Consider the following 12972-nt stretch of genomic DNA (forward strand, 5'->3'; position numbering starts at 1 on the left):
AATTACAAAATATTATCATATTTCCATAAGAGTGTCACTAAATTAATATCAGACATTTTTGAAGACCAAGGAGAGGGAGTGGTCATGGTGAAACATCCAAACATTTAGTATCTCTGAAAAGCCCTGCATGTGCTCTGTACAGGACATCCAGACTTAAAACTGTGGCATGTATAGTCAGAGAAATTCACTAAAATATAATGTCCTCATATGAGGATGCAGGGTCTCAGGAGGTTAAATATCTGTATTGAATTAGATTTTTATAAATAAATGAATTGCATGGATAAATAAACTCATACATATAGTGACTTGAAATAAAAATGTACTGTGATGTTTTAAGGAGGCATGAAGTCAAAAATGTCAGGGTGATACAACAGTCCTCAGATCACAACGAAGAATAAAAAAATAAAGGAATGGAAAAAAAAAAAAAAGATTAAGCCAAACTACTTTAAGTTTTATTATTGAATAAAAATTAAAGCTGCTTCACTGTTTATTGATATTTGAAAAACTTGTCCGCCAAATCCAAGACGATGGTGTAACCAACAAAATCATGTGATGCAATGAGCAAGCAAAGGCCAGTAAGTCTCTTTTAAGTAAGTCCCTGGCCCAAGCCACTATAATGAAATAACAGCAGAAAACCAGGCAGCTGTTTCAAACAGAGCCAGTCCACTCACTTCATGAGGCTAATGTGATGCTCATATTCGCGCAAAAACCCCTTCAGTGAGTATGCTGGGAACAAACTTATGTCTAACTTGTGTAGAGTAACAGCTTAATCACACCAGATTGTTCAGCTCATCTCATTTGTTTACCGGTGCATCAGTTGCCATTTCTGAACCTCATCTATTAACAAAGGACAAGAGCATGTCAGCAAAATAAATTACTTGAATGAGTCACAACACAAGAACGGCTGTTGTTCTCCACGGGGAAACTTGGGTCATATCCCTTACTGGCACTGCAATCTAATCATCTGTATACGGAGATGAAAACCACAGATTTTTCCCCTGTAAAAGAGAGTCTTAAAATGAGTTACAATCAGAATCATTATCAAGTTGTTATTAGGGGTTAAATAAGAACGGTATCTATTGACCCTGCTGTACAAGAAACCGTAAGCAGAGCTAAACCATGATCAGATCCACTCATAGAAGATGAGCCAGACCCAGAGCTCACTAATGGCTTGATGAATTTCATGAATCTGCAGTGTAATTCTATTATAGGTTATATTTATGATGTAGAGCACAGATGAAGGCCTATAAATAATCCAAATAATGCAAACAAGAGGAAAAACAGACAGTTAGGAAGGAGGAGGGTCCGTGTACATTTTGATAGTTTGTTTTTCAATTTGAAATGAAGCAGAAAAGAGAAAACTTTTCCACAGAAGAAAAAAAAAAAAAAGGACAAACAGGTCATGACTCGACAGTCAGCAAAAATGACTGTGCACATGCATCCAAGTATATTTTGCTAATTTCAGAAAGTTCTTGGCAGCAGAAAGCTTGACAAACATGCTGTGTTTATGCATATGCACATCTGTTTGTATCTAATCTCTTTTATCAAAATGGAAAATGAAACTACATTTAACAGGCCTGTTTGAATTCACTTCAAATCAATCACGTGACCTCGTCTAGACATCTGTTGTTTTCAAAATAAGCGTGTTTTTATATTTAAAACTATTCACAAAATGACACAAAAGGCAAGTGGCTGCAATGAAGTTAGCATTCTGCACACAGAAGTTAATAAGTCACACGACAAATAGCAAGCTAAATTAATTGGACACAGTTCTAGCAGGTTTTGTGTGAAGACAGAATTCGCTTCATTGGAAGAGAGCAGTTGTCCTGTGTTAAAAGACACTTTTGTTTTATAAGGGAATTCTGGGTGTGTGCCAAAAAACATGGCACGCTGCAGTATTCACACTGACATCACTCTCTTCATACTAGGGCTAAAGCAGAAATTAATAATTGAAGCTATAAACAGTGAAACTTGCAGCTACATTGTGACTTCAAGAGGTGGTCTGAAGAATCCGTATAGGGGTCAGGAGCACTGAAATGTGCTAATATGCTCAAGTGGTGATTATAATAGTAAAGAGTGATTCTTTTTTGTCTCTCAGTGAGAGAAGAAATGAAGTCACAATATGGTCATAATATAGCTGCGCTATAAGTTTAGCTGTTTAATCAAGAAAAGCTTCAAGTATTAATTTCTGCTTTAGCCCTAGTATGAAGCACGCTCAGTGAGAGAAAAAATGTTTTCGGATTCAAAAAATACATTAATCCTACTCAGATGATACTGTATATCAGTCAAGAAAGAACATAAACCCTCATATCTCTCCCTTGAATATGCTCAGTTTTCAGGTGGTAATATGAGCTGTGAAATCAATGCATCAGACGTCTCATGGGAAACACTGGCTGATACTAAATTCATTTCTCCATGTTACTTTGCCCATTAGACTGTGAGGGACATCAGACTTGCCTGACCTTGTCGACAGACATGAGCATGACCTTCACATTCCAGGACGGCTTACCCTCTCTGCCTTAAGTATGTGCTTTCTGGAGGGGTCTCCTAAATGAGCCCTATGGGAGGGAAGAGCTCTTCCAGCAGGACCAATAAAACAAACAGACCATCCTCTTTATCTACAAACACATGATAATTCATGTACTAGTAAGCACGCTCAGTGGTAGGTAAATTCAAACGCACTACCAGTCAAAACTTTGAACATAAGAAATATATATTGTGTCCAAAGTGGCCAAGCTTAAATGCATTTTTTTTGTTTTTATACAAATATAAATATGTGCCTATGCAGTTCTTTACATAACTAAACAGGTAAATATGACAGAATACTGAAGTTAACAAGTGTCTTATATACACTACCATTCAAACGTTTGAAGTCAATAAGATTTTAGAAAGTTGTTGGAAAAAAAATAAGTCTCTTATGCTATATATACACATATATATATATATATATATATATATATAAAATCTTTTTTGTGTGTGTGTGCTGAATATTTTTTAGGATTCTTTGATGAATAGAAAGTTCAAAAGAACAGCATTTATTTAAAACATAAATCTTTAGTAACATTATAAATGTCTTTACTGTCACTTTTGATAAATATTATGCATACTTTCCAAATAAGAGTATATTTAAAAAAATATTAAAAACGTATTTAAAAAAATGACTGACCCAAAACTTTTGAATTGTAATGTACATGGGAACTCTAATATGATTTAAAAAGCATCCCAAGATGCACTACATGAATTTGGAGGAGAAGCTCTTTTTAAGCGCACTGCTAAAAAAACACATTTAACCTTCTTTGGTTACGTATTTGTGTTTTTGTAGTTTATTACCACTACTCCATAGTACAGAAATGGTAGATGTGTCCAAACTTTTGACAGATTCTGACAGATACAGTAGAGGCAATCACACGGTAGCGTGAGAGGTCACGGTAGTCTGCATGTTACGGCAAGCAACGGCACACCTACTGTTCATCCCAATGATTACCTTGTGACCAGCAATCCAAATATTACATTAATTACAAACAGCTTCATTTTGGCAGCTCTTTCCATTCTTTCTGCAGATAGTGAAAGCCAAGTACTCTACAATGACTCACACACACTTACCCAGCTCCTCACGCAAGGTGACCAGCTCCTGAGACAGCTCCCTGCGCTGCTTCATCATCTCCTCATGCTGCAGGAAACAGAAGGAAAACCAGTTCAGCATTTCTCAACGCAACACATGCATCATATTACTCAAACACACTATGCCAAAAAATATGTCGCCATAGAGCAGGGCAGTGCCAAGTGAAATCTAATGTCATGATGAACAACTCTGAAAATCCTTTGGCAGACATGAATTATGTATTAGGTTTTCCCTTCGAAGGGTATCTGTCAAATCACAGGACAGGATGGGTCGGATATGATTTGACGTTTTAATCATGCTTGATTGGCATGACAAATAACCATATTAGCAAAGCATTTGCAGGCCAGAAGCATTAAAAGAAAACAGGCTTTACTGTAACGTATTACTGTTACAAGGTATTAAAAGAAAACACCAATTGTTGTGCAATAGTCGTGACATATCTGCATGGGCATGCAAGCATCCCATAGCCCAGCTTTGTGGTTCATGCACCACTATGACAGCTTTATAGGGTTTAATTAAAAAAAACAAACAAGCATGAATGACATCAACAACCGAATGTAGAGCAATGAAATCAGCAGCTTTTCTCTCTCTTTCACAGTGGAGGACAGCCAGCGGCACAGCTGCAGTGCTGTCAGCCTCCCCATCCAACACAAAGACGCTTCAAAAACCGCGTGCTGCTGTCCTGACCTGCCCCTTCCCCCAGAGATCAACGCAAACACTTGCAGAGCAACATTTACACTGCAGTTATAAACTCATCATAGCATATTCATTAGAATAAATTGAACAGTATAACAAATCAGATTTAAGAATACCACAAACTAATCATACAGAACTGACATGCTTTACATAGGCATCCACAGCTATCCCTTTTCACATGCCAATCTATCCCGCCCTGCACCCTGCGGTGAGGATAATATCTTTACCCTGTGTCCAGTGCAGGGAGCATTAAGGCAGACTTTGCTGCCGGAGCAGCCCATGATCCCGTCTGTGACTTCAGTCCAGAATGCAGGAAGACAGCAGCCCAGATGCATGAACCTCTGCCACCTCTACCTCCTCTCTCTGCCGTCTCGCTCTACATCGGAGGGACTAGTGGAAAAAGCTCATTGGCTCTCACCTCCTCCAACCACTTGCCTTCCCAGTGGTGAAAGGATACCGTAATATATCTAAAAGAAGGGCAATGGAGGGAGGCGGCTATATTGTGCTTGGTAGGCTGCTACATAAATGCTGCACTTTAGGACACCCACAGCAAGTACAGCAAAGAGAGCAGAAAAAATGAAATGTCTGACAGTTGGATGATTGAGTGGCACTTAATGAAATGGTGCATGTTACAGAAGAAGTGTGCAGTGACCTTCCCACAGGACATGAGAGGACAGAGGAGGACTGCTGTCTTTTTCTTGCTTTCCTTTCAGCACCTTCTCAGAATTTGCTAACTGAAAGCAGCACAGGAAACAATTTAATAGCCGTATTTATTATTATTAAATGTTAACAACTGGACAATACACCTTAGTAAAGGATGTCACTTTTAATTGGTCTCAAATGAAAACAAGGCTATCAGAATAAAATTTGGTGTCAAAAATAAAGGAGGTCCATACCTAGTTTGGAGTTACTGTACACCAAAAAAGTGCTGTAGAAAACAACAACAATAATAATAATAAAAATAATTGTTAAAAAAAATTAATTGTAAAAAATTCCATTATTTTTTTGTATGCAGTAGAAAATAATGGATTGTTATAACAACATTAATAATAATAGTAACTATTTTATTGTTATTATTATTATAAAAAATACTATAATGTTTTCTATATGCATTAGAAAATAACAGATTATTATTATTAATAATAATAGTAACTTTTATTGCTATTTATTATTATAACTATTATTAAAAATACGATTATTTTTTCTGTATGCAGCAGAAAAACGATTATTATAACATTATTAGTAACTATTTTATTATTTCTGTTTTCTGCATACAATAGAAAATAACGGATTACTATTTTAATTATATCAACATTATTTTTTATAATAATAATAATAATAATAATAATAAGTAATAAAAAATTAGAAACAATAAAAAATACTATTTTTTTCTGTATGCAGTAGACAACAACAACAGATTACTTTTGTATTATAAATAAACATAAAAAAATTTAAACAAAAAAACTTTCAGTTAAAAATTCAACATATGAATAATGTTGGATAGTTTGGTGAGGCAAATCAATACTAAATACAATTTTAACTACTGCTGTATCAAAAGCCAAATATCACAAATAAAATCAAATAAAAATGAAAGTCAAATATTTAGAATGATGTGATCACACCAAGACCTTAAGTGGGAAAATACTTAAAAACATTCATTTATTATTATCAACTATATTAATGGATGTTACTGCTTCAGGGAAATCTTGTGTGGCCTCTTATAATGAAATTATGGCAATGTACACAGTGTGCTGACAGATCATTGCAAACAAAGGATATGAAGCAGCCCTCAGCAGCTCTCGAGGCATCTCAGCGTGCTTCTGACCATATCAAGGCAGCAACTGGTACAATCTCACACAGACATGCTGAAGCCCAACCTCCTAATGAATGCTTAACAGATTCCTATACGGGACACTGCCAAAACACTACACTCACTTTCATGCTCTATAAATATGATTATTGTCATGAAATGTTGTTGTAGAACCCAATTTTTCGACTCGTACATCTGTTCACAATCAATATACAACATTGCATTTTCAAAAGCAGCACAAGCTGAAATTGTGCCTCATACATTTAAGATAAGCACTGAATAAGAACCACTTACAGGAAAGAATCTTGGTTTAAGAGAAGAGCTAATGTTGTACTCTCCTTCTTTAAATTATTCTGTGGTGGTCTGTATGGCAGTGACCCCTCAAAGTAAAAATGTGAACCTGGACCTAAAAGAGAAACTGGTTTTAAAAACATACACCCCTTTCTATGGAATGATTCCTTAAGTGCCAGATCTTAATTATGGTAGTGCCTTTTAGATTAAAGTTGGTCTTGGTCCAGAGTATGCTGGAGCAGCCAATATGCACTTCAGAGTATAGCCTGTCAGCTCCAGCTCAAGCAAACTGCACTTCTTCCCTTCTTTTGTGCGCGTACAAACTGTGGTGGTTCTCCCTTTCTCACCATTAACTTTAATCGTGTACAGCCAACCAGCCTTCCTACTGCCATTTTAACAAGGACAATTCTAAAATTAGCAAGCTCTAATCGGTCCAGAGTCAGGAATAGCTGGAGAGATGACATGTTCATTAGGAAAGGTTGTGTCAAAGAAGTAAAGTGTTAAAAGAACATCAGCACAACAAACAGAGCAGAAGGGAGTAGCACAACATTACCTGACTGCAAACACAAACAATGGGACTACAAACTGAAACAATAGGACTACAAACCAATACAATCAGTGCTGGGCGGTCAGAACCCAAATTGATATCTAGATATCTAACTAACCAAAGAAATCTAATCCTAACTTGACAACTGATCAAAGACACCATCTTCATGTATTATTCATGTCTGCTGTATAGCAGAATGATTCATCATGAACTTAAGCAATGTAATCTCATAATACTCACCCCAGCACATAGATGCTTTATGACCACAGCAACAGCCTCGAACCTGCGATTGTTGGATCGAAGCGTGTTCTCCAGCTGCTGGATGGTCTGGTTCTTCTTCTCACACAGAGCCTTGTAGTACTCCCCATTTCTGGACTTACTCTCTGGCGGTACCAGATCTGGTTGCCCATTTGTCGGGGGCTGCTGGTTTCGGGAACTCGTCCTTGACTTGTTCTTGTCAACTGTAAGAGAATATGCATTCAGTGTTGTGACAACATTCAGCATTATTCTTCTTCAAAGTGCTTCTCCAGTTCATAGAACTTAGACCCAACTACGTCACAGATGTTCATTAACATCCCAGAGATGATCCAAAAACAGACTCAACCCTTCACCAAATGCAACCCTGAATGAGATAACAGCTCACCCCATCACTAAATAATGTCTTCCCCTCTGTAGATCCGGCCATCAGAGACCTCTTATTTTAGCAGGGCTATGCCACAGTGGTTTTCATTTACATCAGCTCATAAATATAACACCAGGACATAATCAGGGCACAAATCACTCTAAAAAAGCGGCCTCACTACTAGAGGAAGGTTACCTGAAGTAAGCCACCAACGTATAAAGCCGTAAAACCCCTGTGAAGTACATATAGCTTTTATAGGAATATTTTTTCCAATGTCAACAACTAAAGTCTTTATGTTGTTAATCCAGTTTGTCCTAGTAGAGTTATTACATAACAGCTTGGTGTGAGCAGCCTTGGACATTTCTGAAATACCAGCTTTAATAAGGCAGGGGTGGGACAACAAACCCCATGAGGCCTTTCCCCTCTAATGTCACTCCTACAGCAACTGATTTACAGCTCCAAGTTTAGAAATTGCCAAAGAAATTATATAATGTGCATATTTGAAGTATAAAAATATTTTAATAAAAATTATTATATATCTAATACAGTGGTGTGAAAAAGTGTTGGCCCCCTGCCTGATTTCTTATTTTTTTGCATGTTTGTCACACTTTAATGTTTCAGATCATCAAACAAATTTAAATATTAGTCAAAGATAACACAAGTAAACACAACATGCAGTTTTTAAATGAAGGTTTTTATTATTAAGGGAAAACAAAATCCAAAACTACATGGCCCTGTGTGAAGAAGTGTTTGCCCCCCTATTAAAACTGTGGTTTATCACACCTGAGTTCAATTTCTCTAGCCACACCCAGGCCTGATTACTGCCACACCTGTTCGCAATCAAGAAATCTCTTAAATAGGACCTGCCTGACAAAGTGAAGTAGACCAAAAGATCCTCAAAACATGGAACAGTGGAGAACCTTCCCATGAGTGGCCGGCCGGCCGACCAAAATTACCCCAAGAGCACAGCGACGACTCATCCAAGAGGTCACAAAAGACCCCACAAGATGATCTGAAACATTAAAGTGTGACAAACATGCAAAAAAATAAGAAATCAGGAAGGGGGCCAACACTTTTTCACACCACTGTATTTATATTCTTTACATATGTACATATTTATAGAAATTAAATAAAACATTTAACTGAAAATGAAGAAAACACCAAATGCGTCAAATCTGCAGCCTGAACTATTTAAATTCTGGTTTCTAGAAGGCAAAAAAGCAGGGAGAAAGTGCATTCAAAAAAGGAGGGAGAAACACTTTCAGTGGGGGAAAAAATGATTAGCACCGATTCATGATTTTCAGCATTTTAGATCATGCATTAAGAATGCAGGAAAACACACACACACACAATACTTGAAGGTTGAATACCATTTATGCAGTTTCAGCAATGCAAGTTTGTCCACACTGCTTAAAAACATTTTGCACAACTTTTAATGCTATGAGAACAAATACATCAACACAACTATCCAGCTTCTACATTAATGCAAGCTGGGATTCACAATAGTCCTTTTTGAGACAGCTTTCTAAGTCACAAAATGTGCATTTTTTAACACTATTAGGAAACAGAAAAATTAGGAAACAGTCTTTTGAGAAACAACTAAGCAATAAGAGTGGAAAGAGTTTTGGAACTTGATCCAAATGTCAATAAAAGATTTTCAACAGACATTGTCTAGAATGCTGAAATTTACTGCTGAAAAAACCTTTGACATTACATTCAGAATGCACACAGTATATATGAACGTTCTTCCTTTCCAGCATCCTGTTACGCCTCCAAGACAAAGTTGCAAACTGCTCTAGTCCTGTTAGTTCACAGTACCCACCCATAAAACAAATAGAGCTGTTTAGCTTATCACATGGATTGAAGTAACGAAACATTACAGTCCTTATTAAAAACTTGTCTATACTAACTAATGAAAGAGGCAAAGATATTATGAACACTTTACTTTCCTTGACCTCTGTTTGTGCAGACCAGTCTCTCCTGGCATCATATTTAATGAGCTAATGAAATGTAATCCAGACTGGCTTTTTAGAATCTTTTATTTGGCACACATTAAATTAGGAATGATGAAAATGAGAGTTAAAAAAACCCCAACATGAATCATGAACTATGAATAAAGATGTATTTAGGCCTCGCTAACTTGGCTACAGTGGTCCTAAATTTACATTTTTACATATGCCATTCTGTTAAAAACTAGGCAAAAATAAAAGGCAAAAATGTAGGTTGCCACCTTGGTGCGGCACAGTAGTAATCATGCTAGCCAACACATTAAAAATGCAGTATAATTCAAACCATAAGGTGTCATTGCTAGGTAAACATTTGTATGGCTCCCTCTGCTGGACAACTCATGTTAAGAGCAGACTGAATGCGCAAGCACTGAATAGTAACTCTAAACAATGAGTTATGCCGAAAAAAAAAAAAAAAAAAAGGATGGGAAAAATCAAGCAAACAAACAAACAACAAGTAAATCAATCAAACCTAACCATCCTGCAACACCCAACTAGTACCTTAAGAGTTACACCAATTTCAGGCTAGCTGATGTACACTGAAAGAGAATGTAACTATAGACTAGATATGTACATTTTCTGAAGATAATGCGAGTTGTGCTTGCCGTGGCAAATCTCGGGACTAGGCAGTTAGTGGGGTCTTGTTTATCATGTTTTAAACATTAGTTATGATTTTTAGCACATTTTAGCATATTCTCTGCTAGCATGTGCAACATGTTGAATATCCTGTTTGCTAGCATGTGTCAAACAAGCCAATTCCCATATGATGTTCTGATGCAGAGATATAGGTATTGCTAAACAGTTGCTAGGGTACTCCATTTGGTTGCTAGGGAGTGGCTTGACAGCTGCCAATGATGAGACTCTAAAGGCTGCTGGCCAGTATGAATGATATAAACCAACCCCTATTCCTCCATGTCATTCAGATTTTAAGATATCCCTCTTTAGGTTTGGGTTGCTAAGGTTTTTGACAGTGGTTGCTAGGGCGTGACTAGATTGTTGCCAAGGTGATATTTAAAGAGTGCTTGGAAGTCTGAGTCAAAAGAGGCCACCCACTTGTCTGTTGTGATCCACAGATATACCTCTCCCCTTTTTTCAATCTAAGTCTATGGGCTGGTTGCTAGGGCGTGATTAGTTAGTTGAAATGTCATTATTTATTGGCTGCTTGCTAGACTGAGTGAAATTATCCCATCCTGAAGTGGGACATTCTGACACAGAGATATGAGGTCACAAATTTCGGTCCAATGTAGGTCTATGGGCTTTTTTTCACCCGCTGCATGAATGCTGTACACCCGATTGCTTAAAAAAAAATCATAGCACACGTGTCCTCAATAAGCCGCACAATTTGACACCTCATTCATGGGTTTATGACAAATGGTGACCGCTCAATTTAGCATGAGACTTATTGATGTAATTCCATCAGTGGTCGCCAGAGGCCACTGTGCTATTACGTGCTATTTACAGATGAAATGTTTTGAGAAGTTATTTACAGATGTACAGTCCTGAGATGTGTTATGTATTGTTCAGGTGGAATATGGCCCAGGGGAAAAAGCTGTTCCTGTGTCTGGGTGTTTTGGTGCTCAGTGCTCTGTAGCGCCGGCCAGAGAGCAACAGTTCAAAGAGGATGTGGGCTGGGTGTGAGGGGTCCAGAGTGATTTTACCAGCCCTTTTCCTCACTGTGGAGGTTTAAAGGTCTTGGAGATTATACAGGGGGCACCAATAATCCTCTCAGCAGTCCTGACTGTCCGTTGTAGTCTCCTGATATCTGATTTGGTAGCTGAGCCAAACCAAACATTTATAGATGAACAGGACAGACTCAATGACAGTTAGAACTGTGTGAGCAGGAGGTTGAACTTCCTCAGCTGGTGACGGAAGTACAGCCTCTGCTGGGAATTTTTATTTATTTTTTTACAATGGGTCTCCTGAAGTCCACAATCATCTCCACTGTTTTGAGCATGTTGAGCTCCAGGTTGTTAAGTAGGTACGTGCAGAGGCTGGGGAGGGGGTTTGAGGGGCGGTGGGTGCTTGAGCACCTGCCCCTTTTCCCCTTAATTTTTTTGGTAATTAAACGTCCTTTTGTGAAGGCCTGCCCAATCTAACTATTAATAAAATGAATGAATAATAATTTAGCCGTAAATAAAATTATCCACATGATGACCTTTCACCTGACGATCCCTCACGTTCAGACACCTTTAGTAATTTAGCGCACTACCAGATACCTTCAATAATGTCCGCAGCTGCCAGTAAATGGAGGTCTCAGCGGAGCGGGGTGCTTGTTTACTCATATTATAAAATTATTATTATTTTACAAGGACTACGTTAAGAGAGCATGCACAGCTGTTGTTTATATTGCTGTGTGTAGCCTGTGGAAGTAACGTTAGCTGCAGCAAGGGGCTATAATATTTTACTTCAATATTTTCCTAATGACATTTTTATGATCGGTTTATAAAGGCTACTACGAACACCTTTTTCCCATTTTTATCACAGAATAAGGCAGGAAATATATTTTATGGTTTCTATACTAAATATGTCAATCAGTACTGCATTATTCATATTTATTTATTACCTGGAGATAACTTGAAAAACACAAACCATATATTTTCGCAATTGTGTGTTTATTGTCTTCACGTTTCATCAGTAAAAAGTTTCTGCTTTTTATTCAGCTCAGCTTCAGCGAAAGCCGGATGCTTGTCCATATTAGAGATTACCTGCACTTCATAAGTTATTACTTCTATGAGTCTGTTTTGGACTTTCTGCGCGAGAGCGTCCTCCGGCTTTGAGTATGAATGAAACACACACTGCAGGAGAGTGTTCAGTGCTCCGTAATGTTCACATCTACTCATTTTGGATACGAATAAAACGTCAGGTCATGCATAGACTCAAGGATATTATAGTTTTGAATTTTTAAATTAGTTTTTATTTTAATATCGTTTCTGTCAGGACCACTATCATCAAAGATGATTGACAATTAGCATACAGTTTGGATTGGCGGTATGGTTCCGTTCTGGGCAAGAACTCCCTGCGCATCCATGCAGCCTAGCATGGATGAGAGCAGGGAGAGCAGCGATAACCCCCCCAGGGTAAACAGAACAGAACCAACATAAATGTATTGCAGATATCGTTAAAGTTCAATAATGTTATGTACACATTTTAGAATTAGTCTGATTCAAAGGAGAATCAAAAGGCTGAATCCTGACTGACAGAGGAGGAGTTGGGGATGGAGGAGGGCTATAACTTAAGAACAAGCATGTTCCCAATAACAACCAAGCTTAAGAATAAGCATATTTCCAATACGATTAGACCGCTTAAGAACAAGCATGTTCCCAATATGACTACAGCTTTTAGAACAAGCATGTTCCAATAACAACCAGATAGCTCTGG

The 12972-nt window shown here is 37.7% G+C and overlaps 1 protein-coding gene across 4 annotated transcripts in view; it reads right to left on the reverse strand.

Moving 5' to 3' along the window:
- The window catches only part of LOC107661416 (microtubule-associated tumor suppressor 1 homolog), a 51109-nt gene that overhangs the window by 5785 nt on the left and 32352 nt on the right, over positions 1–12972 (reverse strand). For all 4 annotated transcript variants that reach the window (XM_016450989.1, XM_016450988.1, XM_016450986.1 and 1 more), the window contains 2 exons: positions 7207–7427; positions 3604–3670 (listed from right to left, as the gene is read on the reverse strand). In XM_016450989.1, the coding sequence (XP_016306475.1) occupies positions 3604–3670; positions 7207–7427 (288 nt within the window). The remainder of the gene's footprint in view (positions 1–3603; positions 3671–7206; positions 7428–12972) is intronic.

The sequence above is a fragment of the Sinocyclocheilus anshuiensis genome, unplaced genomic scaffold (assembly GCF_001515605.1).
Source record: "Sinocyclocheilus anshuiensis isolate Anshui unplaced genomic scaffold, SAMN03320099.WGS_v1.1 scaffold635, whole genome shotgun sequence".
NCBI lineage: Eukaryota > Metazoa > Chordata > Actinopteri > Cypriniformes > Cyprinidae > Sinocyclocheilus > Sinocyclocheilus anshuiensis.